Source organism: Microcaecilia unicolor, chromosome 11 (genome assembly GCF_901765095.1).
Source record: "Microcaecilia unicolor chromosome 11, aMicUni1.1, whole genome shotgun sequence".
Classification (NCBI taxonomy): domain Eukaryota; kingdom Metazoa; phylum Chordata; class Amphibia; order Gymnophiona; family Siphonopidae; genus Microcaecilia; species Microcaecilia unicolor.
The window spans coordinates 174,449,529-174,470,456 of NC_044041.1; the positions used below are offsets into that span (position 1 = coordinate 174,449,529).

The 20,928-nt window shown below is 47.9% G+C and overlaps 1 protein-coding gene across 2 annotated transcripts in view; it reads left to right on the forward strand.

The window, feature by feature from the left end:
* The window catches only part of HNRNPUL1 (heterogeneous nuclear ribonucleoprotein U like 1), a 226,452-nt gene extending 206,269 nt beyond the window's left edge, over positions 1–20,183 (forward strand). Inside the window, exons 14-16 of one of the 2 annotated variants that reach the window (XM_030217274.1) lie at positions 7,413–7,659; positions 7,720–8,123; positions 19,000–20,183. In XM_030217274.1, coding sequence (XP_030073134.1) covers positions 7,413–7,659; positions 7,720–8,123; positions 19,000–19,116 — 768 coding nt within the window. In that variant the 3' untranslated portion in view covers positions 19,117–20,183. Of the gene's footprint in view, positions 1–7,412; positions 8,124–18,999 lie in introns of both variants that reach the window. The other variant, XM_030217273.1, reaches the window with a different exon arrangement.
* Positions 20,184–20,928: the final 745 nt, after the last annotated feature.

A 20,928-nucleotide genomic window follows, 5' to 3' on the forward strand; every position in this document is an offset into this window, starting at 1 on the left:
GACCCTAGCTTCCCAGTGGTTTCAAGCCACTGGGAATCTAGAAGATGTCATCCGCCTCTCCACCAGTTGCCGCACTTCTCTGCACTGGTGGACCATTCGGACCAATTTGACCCTGGGACGTCCATTCCAAATTCCACAGCCCATGAAGGTGCTGACGACGGATGCATCTCGCCTGGGGTGGGGAGCTCATGTCGATGGGCTTCACACCCAGGGACTGTGGTCCCTCCAGGAAAAGGATCTTCAGATCAACCTCCTGGAGCTCCGAGCGATCTGGAACGCACTGAAGGCTTTCAGAGATCGGCTGTCCTGTCAAATTATCCAAATTCGGACAGACAATCAGGTTGCAATGTATTACGTCAACAAGCAGGGGGGGCACCGGATCTCGCCCCCTGTGTCAGGAAGCCGTCGGGATGTGGCGTTGGGCTTGCCAGTTCGGCATGCTCCTCCAAGCCACATACCTGGCAGGCGTAAACAACAGTCTGGCCGACAGACTGAGCAGAGGTCATGCAACCGCACGAGTGGTCGCTCCATTCCAGAGTGGTATGCAAGATCTTCCGAGAGTGGGGCACCCCCTCGGTGGACCCTTTTCGCCTCTCAGACCAACCACAAGCTGCCTCTGTTCTGTTCCAGACTTCAGACACACGGCAGGCTAGCGTCGGATGCCTTTCTCCTTCATTGGGGGACCGGCCTCCTGTATGCTTATCCTCCCATACCTTTGGTGGGGAAGACCTTACTGAAGCTCAAGCAAGACCGCGGCACCATGATTCTGATAGCGCCCTTTTGGCCCCGTCAGATCTGGTTCCCTCTTCTTCTGGAGTTGTCCTCCGAAGAACCGTGGAGATTGGAGTGTTTTCCGACTCTCATTCGCAGAACGACGGAGCGTTGCTGCACCCCAACCTTCAGTCTCTGGCTCTCACGGCCTGGATGTTGAGGGCGTAGACTTCGCTGCGTTGGGTCTGTCTGAGGGTGTCTCCCGTGTCTTGCTTGCCTCTAGGAAGGATTCCACTAAAAAGAGTTACTTTTTCAAGTGGAGGAGGTTTGTCGTTTGGTGTGAGAGCAAGGCCCTAGAACCTCGTTCTTGCCCTGCACAGAACCTGCTTGAATACCTTCTGCACTTATCAGAGTCTGGCCTCAAGACCAACTCAGTAAGGAATCACCTTAGTGCGATTAGTGCTTACCATTATCGTGTGGAAGGTAAAGCCATCTCTGGAGAGCCTTTAGTCGTTCGATTCATGAGAGGCTTGCTTTTGTCAAGCCCCCTATCAAGCCTCCTGCAGTGTCATGGGATCTCAACGTCGTCCTCACCCAGCTGATGAAACCTCCTTTTGAGCCACTGAATACCTGCCATCTGAAGTACTTGACCTGGAAGGTCATTTTCTTGGTGGCAGTTACTTCAGCTCGTAGGGTCAGTGAGCTTCAATCCCTGGTAGCTCATGCTCCGTATACCAAATTTCATCACAACAGAGTAGTGCTCCGCACTCACCCAAAGTTCCTGCCGAAGGTGGTGTCGGAGTTCCATCTTAACCAGTCAATTGTCTTCCCAACATTCTTTCCCAGACCACATACCCGCCCTGCTGAACGTCAGTTGCACACATTGGACTGCAAGAGAGCATTGGCCTTCTACTTGGAGCGGACACAGCCCCACAGACAGTCCCGCCCAATTGTTTGTTTCTTTCGACCCTAACAGGATAGGGGTCGCTGTCGGGAAACGCACCATCTCCAATTGGCTAGCAGATTGCATTTCCTTCACTTATGCCCAGGCTGGGCTGAATCTGGAGGGCCATGTCACGGCTCACAGTGTCCGAGCCATGGCAGCGTTGGTGTCTCACTTGAAGTCAGCCACTATTGAAGAGATTTGCAAGGCTGCGACGTGGTCATCTGTCCACACATTCACATCACATTACTGCCTCCAGCAGGATACCCGACGCGACAGTCGGTTTGGGCAGTCGGTGCTGCAGAATCTGTTTGGGGTGTAAATCCAACTCCACCCTCCAGGACCCGAATTTATTCTGGTCAGGCTGCACTCTGTTAGTTGTTCTTCGTAGGTCAATTTCTATTATGCCTCGCCGTTGCGAGGTTCAATTGACCTGGGTTCTTGTTTTGAGTGAGCCTGAGAGCTAGGGATACCCCAGTCGTGAGAACAAGCAGCCTGCTTGTCCTCGGAGAAAGTGAATGATACATACCTGTAGCAGGTGTTCTCCGAGGACAGCAGGCTGATTGTTCTCACCTTCCCTCCCTCCTCCCCTTTGGAGTTGCGGTTCATCATTTTTGCTTGTCATTCAACTGAGCGGGAACGGTCACGCACGGGCGGGAAGACGGCCGCGCATGCGCGGTGGGCGTGCCCTGCGTGCGGGACCGCCCGCGAAGTTTTGTTCCGGTTGGTGGGGGCTGCCGTGGACGTCAACCTAGTCGTGAGAACAATCAGCCTGCTGTCCTCGGAGAACACCTGCTTCAGGTATGTATCATTCACTATTTTTCATAGTATAAGAAAGGAACAGCTGTGACGATCTATGAATATCTGACGTATGCTGTAAATATATTGATAGTGCTCTGGTACAATCCAATGTATGCAACCTATTGTGTAGAGTAGATTGATGTGGAGGTGGAAAAAACACCCGTAAAATAATAGACTGATTGATATGAAAAGAAGACACTACCTTTGGAAGAAACTTTGGATGAGGTCTTAGTATCGCTTTATCGTGTAAAATTTGAGTATAAGGAGAGTAATATACCAGTGCTTGTAGTTCTCCAATTCGTCTATCTGAAGTAATTACAATAAGAAACAAAGTCTTCCAAGTAAGAAATTGGAGGGAAACCGAATGAAGCGGTTGAAATGGAGGATCCATGAGCTTTTCCAAAATCAAATTCAAGTCCCATGCTACTGGAGGTATCTGACGAGGAGGGTGAAGATTCATTAAACCTTTCAAAAATCTTTTTGTGATAGGATGTGCCATTACTGTACATTCATCCACTGGATCATGAAAAACAGAAATAGCTGCAATATGAACTTTCACTGAAGAGGCAGCCATCCCTGAATCAGATAAAGAAAATAATCCAATAGAACAGAAATTGGACAAGAAATTGGATTTACTTGATGTATATTACACCAACATTGAAATCTTTTCCATTTAGCTGCATAAACTAATCTAGTTGACTGTTTCCTGGAGGCCAATAATCCATTCAAAACTGGTTGAGAGAAAACTGAAGAATCTAATGGTTTACTTGAAGTAACCAAGTGGTGAGGTGAAGTTTGTTGAGATTTGGATGCAGCAGCTGACCATTGTTCTGGGATATGAGATCTGTAATGAGAAGAAGAAACTGCGGCTGGAACACAGCTAACTTTGTTAACACCGGAAACCACGTCTGTCTCAGCCAATATGGTGGTGTTAGTATCACAGACGCCCTGTCCTGAATGATTTTCTGCAATACTCTTGGAATTGGAGGAAAAGTGTAAAACAAGAGAATTTTTCCAACGAATAGAAAAGGCGTCTGCCGCTATCCTTTGAGTTGAAGGCCACCTTGAGCAATATTTGCAACGTTTGTTGTTCTGTGGGGATGCAAATAGATCTACCTGAGGCCAACCCCAACTCCGAAAAAGAGCGTGAGTAACTGTGATCTTGAGAGACCATTCGTGAGGTTGAAGTTGTCTGCTTAAGACATCTGTGATGTGATTTTCTCGTCCTGGTAGATAAACAGCTTGAATCACCGAATAGAGTGATAGAACTTACGACCAAAGCTTGACCGCTTCTCGACACAGATGAAGGGAGCCCATACCTCCTTGTTTGTTTATGTAAAACATTGCTACCTGGTTGTCTACACGAACTTGAATCACCTGAGAATGAAGGAGATGTTGAAAAGTATGAACCGCCAATCTGACTGCCCTCAATTCCAGGAGATTTATGGAATAGCAGCTCTCTTGAATCGTCCAATGATCTTGTGTTGACAAGTGATCTATGTGTGCCCCCCAACCAATCTTGGATGCATCTGTGGTAAGAAGTTTGGTTGGGAGAGGTAAAGAATAATACAAACCCAAAGGGATGTAATCATGAGGAACATGGAGGAATTACATCCACACCTTGTGAACCAACTTAAAGAGGACCTACATAACATCCAAGGAGAAAAACAATACATTGCTATCCGCAAAAAGGAAATAAAGCTATATTCTCTTCTTCAAAATCAAAGAGAGAGAAACTGCTTATCCTTGAATAGCTACAGCTCTGCAGAACCAACATCCCCAGACACCTTGGAGACACTTGGATACACATCTGAGGCATGTGAAAATCAGAGCCCAAACAAACCAGGGAATACTGATCACACCTTTACAGATGCAAACCAAATGGGGATAATAAACCTCTCGAGCCATCAATTATCACAGCATGAGGTCTCTGTGCTCTCCAAAGGGCTCTCATTCTGCCCATCCAGTAAACTAGATGAAATCCAACTATATTCAGACCTAGAAGAATACTTTAGAAAAATGCGCCTTAAAACACATTTCTATAATAAAGGGACACCAAACAGACTGGAATACAGTCTTAAACAAAAGAACACTTATTTCACCCCACAGGAGGGACAAAAGTACAAGCTGGATAATTACATAGAAAGTTTCAGACATAGGGTGAAATCCCAACTTTCCAACAAACAAAAGAGAATCCTGTACAATCTTACCCCACCAGAAAGAGCGGCCATAAGAACCCTACAAACTAACGAACGCATTATCATCAAACCCGCAGACAAAGGAGGCGCAGTGGTAATTATGGACATACAAAAATACATTGAAGAGGGGCACAGACAGCTCTCAGACATTAAATACTACAGGAAACTAGCTGAGGACCCCACACAGGATTACACAAAACAGCTGAAAGACCTTATCAAAACATTTCCTACACAAGCGCAACCTCACCTGAAGAAACTCATACCAAACCAGCCTTCTGTGGGCACATTCTACATGCTACCCAAGATCCACAAACCGGGAAACCCTGGCAGACCAATCATATCAGGTATTGGCACACTCACGGAAGAAATATCTGGATTCATAGAGGGAATTCTGAAACCTCTCGTACACAAAACTAACAGCTTCATACAAGACACCACAGACTTTCTGAATAAATTGAAAAATATCAAGCAACTACCACCTAACACCCTTCTGGTCACGATGGATGTAGAATCACTATACAGCAACATTCCACATGCGGATGGCATAGCTGCATGTGGAAGACTCCTAAAAAAAAATCCACACTGGACCATCAATACTCTCCAGAAACTATTACAAAATTAATCAAATTCATTTTAACTCACAACTACTTCCGCTTTAACAATGATATCTATCTACAAATAATGGGCACTGCAATGGGCACCAGGACAGCACCCCAATATGCCAACCTTTTTATGGCTGAGCTGGAAGAGACATTTCTGAATACATACCAGACCAAACCTCTAAAATACTACCGGTACATCGATGACATTTTTATGATTTGGACGGAGGGTGAAGAAACTCTGAAACAATTTTATTCTGCCTTCAATACATACCATCCTACAATCAGATTCAAAATTGACTACTCCCCAGAAAAAGTCAATTTTTTGGACACCACGGTCTCAATCAGTGATGGCTGTATACAAACATCTATATACAAGAAACCCACAGACAGATGCAGCTATCTCCACAACTCCAGCTTCCATCTTTCACATACAAAAAGATCCATCATTTACAGCCAAGCCACAAGATACCACCGTATCTGCTCTGACCCAGGGGACAGAGACAGACACCTTAAAAGCCTGACCGCATCCTTCAAACAGAAAGGCTACAACCCCAAAATAATCTCCAAGAATATTGCCTCCTCCCTCAAAACACCCATGGAGAATCTGCTACAGTACAAGGAGAAAAAATCCACAGACAGAATCCCCCTTGTAGTGACATACAATCCAGAGCTGGAAAAACTGAGGAAAATCATAAGAGATCTACAACCTATACTCCAGGAGGATGAATTACTGAAAGAGATATTCCCATCCCCACCAGTACTGGCCTTCCGACAGCCATCCAACTTAAAACACAAGCTAATCAGAAGTAAACTTCCATCACAGACTGAAAAGGAACAGAAGGGCACACTTCCCTGTAATTTATCCAGTTGCAAACTATGCCAAAATATTTCACAGGACCCCCACAGTCATCCACAAAGGAAAGATATTCAACATAAAGGAATCTTTCACTTGCTCATCTTCCAATGTGGTATATATCATTCAGTGTAAAAAATGTAACGAAGGGTGCTATATTGGAGAAACAGGCCAGATGCTTAAGACAAGATTCAATTTACATAGACATCACATGAACAATACTGGTGCCAGTAGGGCTCACACCCCTGTTGGTCAGCATTTTACAGGACCAGGACACTGTACCAGTGACTTCACAGTGAGAATCCTGAAAGGTAACTTTAAAACCATACAAGAACGTAAGACCTTTGAAGTCAGAATGATTGAATATTTTAACACCCAACAGAAAGGACTTAACAAGGATCTGGGGTTCCTAGCCCATTATAAACCATAAAGCTGTATTTCTCTGTTGATCACCCCACCCCTCACCTATCCACACCCATCCTGTTAGAATATCAATGATATGCTTTGATGTCCCCATGCATACCTCCTACCCACCCCCATCCTCCCACCCTGTCAGACTGTTATAGTAATGCTTGAATGTTTTCAGTTATATACACTGTCAGCTAGCACATTTGCTTATTTCCGATCTGACGAAGAAGGGCAACCTTCGAAAGCTAATCAAGAAATGTATTAAGTTATGTCCAATAAAAAAGGTATGATCTTATTTTCTTTTCCATGTTTTATTTTGTTTGATTTCTGTTGATAAAAAAAAAAAATTATAAAGTGTAGCACCCTCCCCCACCACTACCAGGACTACTTTATAATCTCTGATGGTCTAGTGGGTATAGTCAGGGCAGGAGCGATGCCTCAATCACAGTGGCCATGTTGGGAGCAGAGTTGGAATGGGCAGGAGTAACGGGATCACTCCTGCCCCAGCTACACCCCTAGACCACCAGGGAATGTAAGATGGGTGAGGGCAGGAGGGAGGGACAAAGGAGTTTGGGGGTGTGGGCAGAAAGGGAGACAAATTATGGAGAAAGCTCAAACTTTTGACTTCCACCAAAAACACATGGTCATTTTCTGCCAAAAAAGAAAATAATCATTTGGCCAAAACTGGGCAGAAAAAGGATTTGGGACCAGTTTCGGTGCTATAATCAAAATTTGGTCAGCCTCTGGTGTAGTCCCTTGTCACAGAACAGGGATTATACCATATAACCTCTGCATAGTTGATAAATCTGGTTGATATACTGTTATTAGATTAAGCCCACACTTATGCTCATTTTGAGTGTTTGCTTGAAGAATAATTGTTTAATTTTTGTTTTCAGTCTAATTACAGCCAGAACTACAACCAGACACCCTACAGTCAAAGCAGTGGAGGCAGTAGCTACAATCAAAGCGGCGGCAGTAGCTACAATCAAAACAGTGGTGGCGGCGGCGGCGGCTACAGTCAGAGCGGTGGTGGTGGCGGCGGCTACAGTCAGAGCGGTGGTGGCGGTGGCTACAATCAGAGCAGTGGTGGCGGCAGCGGCGGCTACAATCAGAGCGGCGGCGGCAGCTACAATCAGAGCGGTGGTGGCAGCGGCGGCTACAATCAGAGCGGTGGCGGCGGCGGCGGCTACAATCAGAGCAGTGGTGGTGGCGGCAGCTACAGTCAGAGCGGCGGTGGCAGCAGCAGCTACAGTCAGGGCGGCGGCTACAGCCAGGGCAGCAGTGGCAGCGGCGGCTACAGCCAGGGCAGCAGTGGCAGTGGCGGCTACAGCCAAAGCAGTGGCGGCGGCTACAGCCAGAGCAGTGGCGGCGGCGGTGGCTACAGCCAGAGCAGTGGTGGCAGCAGCAGCTATAATCAGAACTACAATTATGGGAACTACGGTGCTGGATACAACCAGAGCTATAGTCAGCCTCAGACTGCTCCTGCTGCACCAGCTCCTGCTCCTGTACCACCTCCAGCCCCTGCTCCTCCTCCAGCTCCAGCCCCAGCCCCAGCCCCTGCTCCAGTACAGAGCTACAGTCAGCCCAACTATAACCAGTATCAACAGGTAAATGACAGGACAAGTGGAGCCATATGCTAAAATTTGCTTTCTCATAGTTATTTCTCCATAGTACACTGCTGTGCAACAAAATAGCTTTTCTGATTCTGGCCATCTAACCCTGGATACAGGATTAGGCTAAGAAACTCATTTTGAGCACTTTAGTAAATGATTTGGAGGCGGGACAGGGCAAGTAGGGGTTGTTTAATGAGGTAGATAGCAGATTCTCCAGGTGTGCTAAGTCAGCAGTACCTTTTTTTCTCCGAGGACAAGCAGGCTGCTTGTTCTCATTGATGGGTGACGTCCACGGCAGCCCCTCCAATCGGAACACTTCCTAGCAAAGTCCTTTGCTAGTCCTCGCGCGCCGATGCGCACTGCGCATGCGCGGCAGTCTTCCCGCCCGAACCGGCTCGTGCCGGCCAGTCTTCTTTTGTCCGCACTCGGTACGGTCGTGTTTCGCCGTTCGCGCCCCAAAGTTGACCTCGCGCGTCGTTCTTCGACTTGTTCTAAAAAAAAAAAAAAGAAGAAAAAAGGTGTCGGGAGGAGGCCTTTTGGTTTTCTCCCTTCCCGTACTTCGAGTTTTTTGCCCCGGTAAGTTTTCTTTCGTCGTCGGAGTAGGCCCTATTTAGGCCTCGGTCGAAGTTTTTCTTCCCCCTATTTTTGTGGTGCCATTTTCGCCATTTCGAGTTTTGATCTCGCCAGCGCGATTTTTCCGCCCATGACATCGAAGTCTTCCAGCGGCTTCAAGAAGTGCACCCAGTGCGCCCGGGTAATCTCGCTCACTGACAGGCACGCGTCGTGTCTTCAGTGTCTGGGGGCTGGGCACCGCCCTCAGGCCTTTAGTCTGTGTTCCCTCTTACAAAAGCGGACTCAGGTAGCGAGGTTAGCCCAGTGGAACATTTTGTTCTTGGGCTCTTTGTCGGCATCGGCACCGGGAGTATCGACTGCCTCGACGTCGTCGGCGCCCGGACCTTCATCCTCGCCCCCGATTGCATCGAGGCATCGGCCCTCTGCATCGGGGCGACATCGGAGGGCTGCGTCGGTGTCGGTGGTATCGAGACCTCCTCGTTTGCTGATGTCGTCGGACGGTGGTGCTTCGTCTGGAGTGCAGGTGAGGGCTGTCCATTCCCCTGCTGGTGGCGGTGAGCCTTCGGGTGGGTCTCCCCCTACCCTGAGGGCTCCTGCGGTACAGCCCCCCCGAGACCGACCCTCTTCGGCCTCGGCCCCGAGGAAGAGACGGCTGGATTCTACGTCCTCCTCGTCGGTGCCGGGAAGCTCCGGTGACGTGCTTCGTTCCAAAAAATCAAAGAAGCATCGTCACCGGTCCCCTTCCCGTGTCGGCACCGAGAGCTCTGGGTCGCCGAGGGAGTCGGCACCCAGTAAGCATCGGCACCGAGAGGACCGCTCGCCCTCTGTTCAAGAGGTGTCGATGCGCTCCCCTTTGGACAGCCCGGAACAGCCTCCACGCCCGGAACAGGTTCTGACATCGACTCCTGCATCGGCTTCCATGTCGTCTTTTCACAGCCGCTCTGCACGAGAGCCTCCGGGCCGTTCTCCCAGAGATCCTGGGAGAGCTGTTGCGCCCTTCCCCTCCGGTACCAGGGGTGCTTGCGCCACCGGTACCGTCGAGCCAGGCGCCGGCTGGCCCATTGTCCGGGGTGAGGTCTCCGACATCGGTGCCGCTTGCGGTACCGACTGCGGTAGCCTCCCAGGAAGGCTCCCCGACTACGTTGGCGGAGGGAGCTTCGCCAGTGCGGGCGAGGGAGTCTACCTCTCGACGCTCCCGCCGTGGCCGTGGTTCCACGGAGTCGAGCCGGGCACGGTTGCAGACACAGGTCCGTGAACTTGTCTGACACCGATGGTGAGGCCTCGTGGGAACCGGAAGAAGACATCAGATATTTCTCTGACGAGGAGTCTGAGGGTCTTCCTTCCGATCCCACTCCCTCTCCTGAAAGACAGCTTTCTTCTCCTGAGAGCCTGTCTTTCGCTTCCTTTGTCCGGGAGATGTCTACGGCCATCCCCTTCCCGGTGGTTGTGGAGGACGAGCCCAGGGCTGAAATGTTTGAGCTCCTGGACTATCCTTCTCCACCTAAGGAAGCGTCCACAGTACCCATGCATCATGTCCTCAAAAAGACATTGCTGGCGAACTGGACCAAGCCATTAACTAATCCCCACATTCCCAAGAAGATCGAGTCCCAGTACCGGATCCATGGGGACCCAGAGCTGATGCGCACTCAGTTGCCTCACGACTCTGGAGTTGTGGATTTGGCCCTAAAGAAGGCCAAGAGTTCTAGAGAACATGCTTCGGCGCCCACGGGCAAGGACTCTAGAACCTTGGACTCCTTTGGGAGGAAGGCCTACCATTCTTCTATGCTCGTGGCCAAGATTCAGTCCTACCAGCTCTACACGAGCATACACATGCGGAACAATGTGCGGCAGTTGGCGGGCTTGGTGGACACGCTCCCCCCTGAGCAAGCCAAGCCATTTCAGGAGGTGGTCAGGCAGCTGAAGGCGTGCAGAAAATTCCTGGCCAGAGGGGTGTATGACACCTTTGATGTTGCGTCCAGGGCCGCTGCTCAAGGTGTGGTGATGCGCAGACTCTCATGGCTGCGTGCCTCCGACCTGGAGAATAGAATCCAGCAGCGGATTGCGGACTCGCCTTGCCGTGCGGATAATATTTTTGGAGAAAAAGTCGAGCAGGTGGTAGAGCAGCTGCACCAGCGGGACACTGCATTTGACAAGTTCTCCTGCCGGCAGCCTTCAGCCTCTACCTCTACAGGTAGAAGATTTTTCGGGGGAAGGAAGACTGTTCCCTACTCTTCTGGCAAGCGTAGGTACAATCCTCCTTCTCGACAGCCTGCGGCCCAGGCTAAGCCCCAGCGCGCTCGCTCTCGTCAGCAGCGTGCGCCTCAGCAAGGCCCCTCGGCTCCTCAGCAAAAGCAAGGGACGAGCTTTTGACTGGCTCCAGCAGAGCATAGCCGCCATCCAAGTGTCAGTGCCGGGCGACCTGCCAGTTGGAGGGAGGTTGAAAGCTTTTCACCAAAGGTGGCCTCTCATAACCTCCGATCAGTGGGTTCTCCAAATAGTCCGGCAAGGATACACCCTCAATTTGGCCTCAAAACCTCCAAATTGTCCACCGGGAGCTCAGTCTTACAGCTTCCAGCACAAGCAGGTACTTGCAGAGGAACTCTCCGCCCTTCTCAGCGCCAATGCGGTCGAGCCCGTGCCATCCGGGCAAGAAGGGCTGGGATTCTATTCCAGGTACTTCCTTGTGGAAAAGAAAACAGGGGGGATGCGTCCCATCCTAGACCTAAGGGCCCTGAACAAATATCTGGTCAAAGAAAGTTCAGGATGCTTTCCCTGGGCACCCTTCTCCCCATGATTCAGGAAAACGATTGGCTATGCTCTCTGGACTTGAAGGACGCCTACACGCACATCCCGATACTGCCAGCTCACAGACAGTATCTGCGATTTCAGCTGGGCACACGTCACTTCCAGTACTGTGTGCTACCCTTTGGGCTCGCCTCTGCGCCCAGAGTGTTCACCAAGTGCTTGGCTGTAGTAGTAGCGGCACTTCGCAGACTGGGGGTACACGTGTTCCCATATCTCGACGATTGGCTGGTGAAGAACACATCCTAGGCAGGAGCCCTGCAGTCCATGCAGATGACTATTCGCCTCCTGGAGCTGCTGGGGTTTGTGATAAATTACCCAAAGTCCCATCTTCTCCCAGTGCAGAAACTCGAATTCATAGGAGCTCTGCTGGATTCTCGGACGGCTCGCGCCTATCTCCCAGAGACGAGAGCCAACAACTTGTTGTCCCTCGTCTCGCGGGTGCGAGTGTCCCAGCAGAACACAGCTCGGCAGATGTTGAGATTGCTGGGCCACATGGCCTCCACAGTTCATGTGACTCCCATGGCCCGCCTTCACATGAGATCTGCTCAATGGACCCTAGCTTCCCAGTGGTTTCAGGCTGCTGGGGATCTAGAAGACGTGATCCACCTGTCCACGAGTTTTCTCGAATCCCTGTGTTGGTGGACAATTTGGTCCAATTTGACTCTGGGACGTCCTTTCCAAATTCCTCAGCCACAAAAAGTGCTGACCACGGATGCGTCCCTCCTGGGATGGGGAGCTCATGTCGATGGGCTTCACACCCAAGGAAGCTGGTCCCTCCAGGAACGCGATCTGCAGATCAATCTTCTGGAGTTACGAGCGATCTGGAACGCTCTGAAGGCTTTCAGAGATCGGCTGTCCCATCAAATTATCCAAATTCAGACAGACAACCAGGTTGCCATGTATTACGTCAACAAGCAGGGGGGCACCGGATCTCGCCCCCTGTGTCAGGAAGCCGTCAGCATGTGGCTCTGGGCTCGCCGTCACGGCATGGTGCTCCAAGCCACATATCTGGCAGGCGTAAACAGTCTGGCCGACAGGTTGAGCAGGATTATGCAACCTCATGAGTGGTCGCTCAATTCCCGTGTAGTGCGACAGATCTTCCAGGTGTGGGGCTCCCCCTTGGTAGATCTCTTCGCATCTCGAGCCAACCACAAAGTCCCTCAGTTCTGTTCCAGGCTTCAGGCCCACGGCAGACTAGCATCAGATGCCTTCCTTCTGGACTGGGGGGAAGGTCTGCTGTATGCTTATCCTCCCATAACTCTGGTGGGGAAGACTTTGTTGAAACTCAAGCAAGACCGAGGCACCATGATTCTGATTGCTCCTTTTTGGCCGCGTCAGATCTGGTTCCCTCTTCTTCTGGAGTTGTCCTCCGAAGAACCGTGGAGATTGGAGTGTTTTCCGACCCTCATCACGCAGGACGAAGGGGCGCTTCTGCATCCCAACCTCCGGTCCCTGGCTCTCATGGCCTGGATGTTGAGAGCGTAGACTTTGCCTCTTTGGGTCTGTCAGAGGGTGTCTCCCGCATCTTGCTTGCTTCCAGGAAAGATTCCACTAAGAGGAGTTACTTCTTTCTATGGAGGAGGTTTGCCATCTGGTATGACAGCAAGGCCCTAGATCCTCGCTCTTGTCCTACACAGACCCTGCTTGAATACCTTCTGCACTTGTCTGAGTCCGGTCTCAAGACCAACTCTGTAAAGGTTCACCTTAGTGCAATCAGTGCATACCATTACTGTGTGGAAGGTAAGCCGATCTCAGGACAGCCTTTAGTTGTTCGCTTCATGAGAGGTTTGCTTTTGTGAAAGCCCCCTGTCAAGCCTCCTACAGTGTCATGGGATCTCAATGTCGTTCTCACCCAGCTGATGAAACCTCCTTTTGAGCCACTGGATTCCTGCCATCTGAAGTACTTGACCTGGAAGGTCATTTTCTTGGTGGCAGTTACTTCAGCTCGTAGAGTCAGTGAGCTTCAGGCCCTGGTAGCCCAGGCCCCTTACACCAAATTTCATCATAACAGAGTAGTCCTCCGCACTCACCCTAAGTTCCTGCCAAAGGTTGTGTCGGAGTTCCATCTGAACCAGTCAATTGTCTTGCCAATATTCTTTCCCCGTCCTCATTCCTGCCCTGCTGAACATCAGCTGCACACATTGGACTGCAAGAGAGCATTGGCCTTCTATCTGGAGCGGACACAGCCCAACAGACAGTCCGCCCAATTGTTTGTTTCTTTTGATCCCAACAGGAGGGGAGTGGCTGTGGGAAAATGCACCATATCCAATTGGCTAGCAGATTGCATTTCCTTCACTTACGCCCAGGCTGGGCTGGCTCTTGAGGGTCATGTCACGGCTCATAATGTTAGAGCCATGGCAGCGTCGGTAGCCCACTTGAAGTCAGCCACTATTGAAGAGATTTGCAAAGCTGCGACGTGGTCATCTGTCCACACATTCACATCTCATTACTGCCTGCAGCAGGATACCCGACGCGACAGTCGGTTCGGGCAGTCAGTGCTTCAGAATCTGTTCGGGGTTTAGAATCCAACTCCACCCCCCTAGGCCCATGTTTGTTCTGTTCCAGGCTGCACTCTCAGTTAGTTGGTAAATTTTTTAGGTCAATATCAGTTATGTCCTCGCCGTTGCGAGGCCCAATTGACCATGGTTGTTGTTTTGAGTGAGCCTGGGGGCTAGGGATACCCCATCAGTGAGAACAAGCAGCCTGCTTGTCCTCGGAGAAAGCGAATGCTACATACCTGTAGAAGGTATTCTCCGAGGACAGCAGGCTGATTGTTCTCACAAACCCGCCCGCCTCCCCTTTGGAGTTGTGTCTTCCCTTCTCTTTGTTTTGCTACATATGAGACTGGCCGGCACAAGCCGGTTCGGGCGGGAAGACGGCCGCGCATGCACGGTGCGCATCGGCGCGCGAGGACTAGCAAAGGACTTTGCTAGGAAGTGTTCCGATTGGAGGGGCTGCCGTGGACGTCACCCATCAGTGAGAACAATCAGCCTGCTGTCCTCGGAGAATACCTTCTACAGGTATGTAGCATTCGCTTTTTTTACCCAGCATTTTCATCCTCTACCTTCCAACTCAGAACTAGAGGTTATTTCTGGTACAATTAGCCTTCATTTGCAACTGCCTGCAGGGTGTTTTTTTTTTTTTGCTCCTCTTTTGTATCACTGCAACAATATTCCTCAGCTGAGGCTATGTATTGAGGCTCCTTCAAAACTTGATCTGGAAATTGAATGCTGGTACTCTACTAGGGAGGCTTCAGGCTAGCTTTAATTTTTTTCTCCAAGGACAGGTGAGCTTTTCCATATCAAACCAGTTGCAGAACAAGTGGGTGTTATCCATTGACCAGTGGATGGAGACAGAGAAAGGGCACCATGCAGGCATAGAATGTTCAGTATTTTTCTGTCTCCAGTGGATGGTGACAAGTATACCATGAAGATGTTTGGCTACACAGTCCCATATAAGCATAGGCAGATAGACATATGGTCTATCCAGTCTGCCCATCCATTCCATCTACTCTCCCTATCACTCCCTTAGAGATCCTATGTCCAAGCTCTCCTGAATTCAGATACTGTGTTCATCTCCACCACTTCCACTGGGAGGGTTGTTCCACAAATTACCATCCTTTCCATGAAACAGTATTTCCTCAGGTTACTTCCGAGTCTTTCCCCTTACACCTTCATCCTGTTCCCCCTCATTCCAGAGCTTCCTGTCAATTGAAAGAGATTAGCCTCCTGTGCATTTATGCCACTCAGGTATTTAAATGTCTCTATCATATCTCCCCACTCCTGCCTTTCTTCCAAATTACACATATTGAGATCTTTGTCACCATATGCATTATGATGACCACTGACCATTTTAGTAACTGCCCTCTGGACCGACTCCATCCTGTTTATATCTTTTTGAAGGTGTAGTCTCCAGAAATGTACACAGTATTCGCCAGAGTCTTATACAGGGGCATCATCACCTCCTTTTTCCTATGGGGCCATTCCTCTCCCTATGTACTCAAGTATCCTTCTAGCTTTCGTCGTTTTCTACCTGTTTGACCATCTTAAGATCATCACATACGATGGCACCCAAGTCGCTCTGAGTTCTTCACTCCCTAAACCCCTGATGGCGAACCTATGACACGCGTGTCAGTACTGACACGCGTAGACATTTTCGGTGACATGTGGCCGCATACAGAGAAGCAGCAGCGTTCCTGGCTGACACCCGGGGTGGATCGCCGATGCGCCCCCCCCCCCCCCCCCCCCCCCCCCCCCCCCCCCCCCCCCCCCCCCCCCCCCCGGTGCATGTTTACCCGCTGGGGGGGTGCCATGTGCGCTCCTATTGGCTCCCTCCAAGTCCTCCGCTTGTTCCCTCCCTGCTGCTCCCTCTGCCCCGGCTCCTGCACGGCCGTTAGGGGATCTTTGACCTCACTTCCGGCCAGCGGAGCAGAGAGCAGCGGAATGCTGTGGGGGACGCATCTCTGGGGGCCCTGTGATCGCCATTACCAGCAACCACATAACCACAGCAACCATCATCCAATCTACTGTTCTGAGGTGTCGTGGATTTCTAATTGACCATCATTACTGAGATAGGTGAGGGGGAGGCTGGGAGAGGCGAGGGCATGTGGTATGGGTGCCGTTTCCCGCCATTAGAAATAGCAGCAGCCATCTTAATTTACATAAGGTGGTCAGTTAGGCTAGTTAACCCCTAATTGCCTGCAGGGCTAACAGGCTATCTATAATTCTATCTTCTGTCACTGCCCCCCTGATGGAGAACCCAAAAAATAAAAAACCAAGGTTAAGTAAAGGAAGTGGTAGTAGAAGTAGCCGACCCTTTCAAGAGACATGGACCGAGATGTATGGCATTATAGAAAAAAATGGCAGATCATTTTGCGTTCTATGTACTGAAACGGTAGTAAGCAGAACGTGGAATATAAATAGACATTTTGAAACTAATCATTCCCAGCTCTTGAAAAAAAGTGAGGATGAAAGGAAGGAATACATTTCCAGGCAGCTACACTTTTATAATAGCCAATCTAATTCCATCCTTACATTTGTAAAAGGTTCTACAAATTTAACATCTGCAAGTTTGAGCATTGCTCACTCCATAGCTCAGCATGGAAAAGCACTCAGTGAGGGAGGATTTATTAAAGAATACTCTCCTAAGATGTGCACCAGTTCTATTTCACGATATGCAGAATAAAGATGCAATTATTAAGAGAATATCTGAGTTACCAGGAAATTTGGAGTGCCTGGATCCGATTACCAGACACTTTTAGCACCCTGAAAAATATAGCAATGGCTTTACTCACAATTTTACCCTCTACGTACTTTTGTGAAACCTTATTCTCAGCGTTAAATAATATCAAAACCAACAAAAGAAACAGATTGAAAGATGAAGTTAGTAGCGCTTGCTTGGGCTTGAAGTGTACAAAATACCAACCTTCAATTGAAGATTTAGCCAATGAAATTCAGCAACAAAAAAGTCACTAATAGGCAGATTAGTTAAAGAATTCCCCCTCCCCCTCACTTATCTTAGTTCACGGCACCCCACACAAGTTAAATAATATCAAGACCAACAAAAGAAACCGACTGACAGATGAACAAAGAAGTCACTAAGCAGGTAAGTTAAATAATTAGGTTTTGGTTTATTAAATACAGTTATATATTACAATTATACATTTTTGTTATTTAAACTATAAATATCGCGAAATTATGGTTTTTTTTCTCGAAGTGACACACCACCCGAGTTATGCTCGGTTTTTTGGCGAATTTTGACACACCAAGCTCAAAAGGTTGCCCATCACTGCCCTAAACTGTACTGTTCCTTTGAGTTTTTGCAGCCCAAATGTGTGACCCTTCATTTTAATCATTTGAGTGCAAAGAGAGTGGGAAGTGGACCAATGACTCTAGGGTGTTGGAATTCTGTCATAACTAGTCAATTGTTCTACCGAGTTTTTTTTTCCCAAAACCCATGCACACAAAGGTGGAAATGCACTTCGCACTTTGCACTGCAACAGAGCCTTGGCCTTCTATCTGGAGTGGACTAAAGCCCATAGAAAGTCCACCCAGCTTTTTGTTTCTTTTGATCCAAACAGAATGTGGGGGCTGCCCTCTGCAAGTACAGTCTTGCTGATTGGCTAGAATACTCCATTTCCTTCATTTATGTCCAAGTTGGGCTGTCTCTGGATGGGTCATATCTCAGCTCATAATTTTAGTGAGATCAAACCTCCATAGAGTAAATTGGCAGAATTGCAATGTGGTCTTTGGTCCATACATTCACATTACTATTCAGATTTGACAATCGGTTTGCCCAGACGGACCTTTCAGAATCCAATTCCTCCATCCCCCATCCCCCAAGGCCTGTTTATTTCAGTTCCAGGCTGCCTTAAAAAAATGTTTATATGTATAGATATGGACACATTTACACACACGAGTTACTTGTTCAGTTTCAAAATTCTAGGACCTTGCCTGTGGTAAGGTCGATTAGTTATTCTCTATTTTTCATTAAAGGCAGTTGGTAGCTAGAGTCCTGCATGTAAGACTATTGTGACCTGATTATTATTGGAGTAAACAAAGTTACTTAGCTGTAATAAGTATTCTCCAAAAACGGCAGGATTTGTAGTCTTTGCATGCAAATAATTTTTAACCTTCCCTTCTCCCCTTTGGACATGAATTCTGTAAGCTAGAACTGTGATTGGCTAGGTTCCGCATGAGTCAAGCGGGAAAATGTGTGCATGTGCAGTGTGGCATTCTAAAAGGTTCTTGTAAACAAGCTGGAGAGTGTTCCCATATGGGCTCCATTGGATGTTATCACACACATGTATGTATCCTTAGAGAACACCTGCTCCAAGTAAGTAACTGTGCATTGACTTTCAGAAATAGAATTCTTTGTGACTTCCTCTGAAGATATGTATTGAAGGAAAGAAAGTCTCTCCAGTATTGCTGTATGCGTGTGGGGTTTTTTTTTTTTTTTTTTGGGGGGGGGGGGGGGGGGTCTTGGTTCAACAAGTTTTTTTTCTTTTGATACTTTGAGCTTTCAGCTCAGTTGGAACAAGAGCTGGAATATGGAATTTAGACTCAATAAGCCTTCATTCACAGGTACCTCAGGCTTATTCCCCTACTTTTTAACCCCATCATACCTAGTCTGGCCATGGCACTGTTCTGTTTGGTCTCTGCACCAGTGTGTGCTCATGTGAACTCTGCCGTCATGAGTCCTAAATTCAGCCACTAGTTGCTGCCCTTGAGCAATGACGGACTCCTATTCTCTCAGGCTATGAACACAACCTCCAGAGAAACCTATAACCTGGGGAACAGAATATCCAACACAGGGCTCAAACTAGGTACTACGTGCATAGCAGATTGGAACTGGCTTATATTTCATTTTTACATGGTATGTTTTAGCTGCAAGAATGCTTTACAAGTAAAACATGAGGTCCATTTACAATCCCTCCATGCATGCTGTCTCAAGTACTTTTAGTAAAAAGGTGCATATATTTGTTGTTTTTCAGTATGCACAGCAGTGGAATCAGTACTATCAGAACCAGAGTCAGTGGAACCCCTACTACCCCAGCTACGACTACGGGAGCTATTCAGGCAGCTCACAGGGAGGCTCCAGCACTCAGTGAAGCAGCGTGAATGGAGACAACATGGGACATTGTAGCAGATGGACAGTCTATTGGATTAAAATGGCTGAGCGGCTGTTTATGATAACCATAGGGTGGATGGAAGTGAGCAGAGGATTGGAAAAAAAAATCCTTTTACCCCCCCTGTTGTAGTTGTCAGGTTGTGTCCTTTTTGATTTTTACCTTTCTACCCTTCACATCTCCCTCTTTCCAAGCTGGTATCCAACCTGCTACCAAAAAGTGAACCATCTTAGAGACCAGCCAAAGCTCTCAGCCAGTGATAGCATTTTGTTAAAAACTGGCCACCACTGACTGAATTCTGCCCGGGTATTCAATGTATGTACCTAGCCAGGTACTAGCACTGAATATTCAGGCACAAGGTGACCCACCAGAGTTACCTGAGTACCTCCAATATTCAGCGGTGGTACCTGGATAGCTACCTGGTCAAATAGCAGTGAATATCAGGCTCCTAGCTGACAGAAATATTGTATATACTAGGGCTTTGGGTGTGGGGGGGGGTATTTTTGTTTTACTTCATATGTCTGTTCATCCGTCATCTGATTTTGAAAACAGATCATCTATTATAGAAGGGGAGATGTCAGATGTCATTAGTAGAGGCAAAACATTCCCAAAGATCATTAGTTGTATGGTAGGGACAACAGCTGCTGTTCTTGGAGCTCACCTTGCCTGTAAACTGAATAGTTGTCAGCATTAACTTGAAAGATTTGGAAGAGTTCTACACAGTTACTATTTCGGGTCCACCATTATGTTACAATAGTTAATATGTAGCTGTGGACTGGGATAAAGGCAGTGGCTGTTTCACAAACTTTGCTGGTGAATACTGAAACTTAAACATAATTTCTGTATAATTTAGATATTTTAAGGTTGAATCCTTTTTCTTTGGCCTTGTTGCATCAGCCAAAAGAAAGTAATTGTGAAACTTAGTTCAGAGCAGCAGTGGTGTGCAGCATCTAGCAGAAAGCTGAAAACGTGTATACCTTGCTCTTGTCCATTTTTTTTTTTTTCACTGTGTATGCATGCCCTTTACTGTCTCCCGGAGAAAAAAAAAATACAGCATTTTGTGACTGATACCACCATTTCCAAGTAAAATAAAATGTTTCTAGAATATCGGTAAGGTTCATCTTTCGTCACCCACACCACACCCCCCTTTTTTTTTTCTTTTCTTTCTCTGGTTATAGGTTTAGTTGTTTTCCCTCTCCCAATAACCCCAATCTAAAATAGCTACAAGCCAAATCTGGCATATATGTGAGTTCCTCCTGCCTTCCTGTTTTCTCTCTAAGTTCTGTGTAAATTCTACATGCAAATGTTCTGTCCTTTACTTCATTTAAGGAAATAAGATAGCGGAAAGATATGTTTTATGGTAATTATGATTTTTTTTAAAGAATTTTATGTAACTTTTTACTGTGGGTTTAGCCGCTGTTAATATTTCATCAGGATAAATGATTCCTTTGCTTAATACAGGGGAAAGATAATCTAAAGTGTGTAACTTTTATACAATGTCCAAGTTCTGTAAACTTCGCACATGCTTATTGTGTTAAGTTGTAACAGCTTTTTTGTATTTGGAAAAAGTGAATATTTGGAACTTTAAAAAAAATCACTTATGTATTATGAATTCTATTTTCTTTGACATTGCAAAACAATTGCCTTGCTTGTTTTCTTAGTAGTTGTTTTGGTCTTATTTCTAGATTTCCCTTTGTTTTGATCGTAAAAAGTGATTGTATTTGCCTTTAACTAAAGCAAACCCCCCCCCCCCCCCCCCCCGAACAAAAAATCCTTATGGTCCTGTTAGATGCC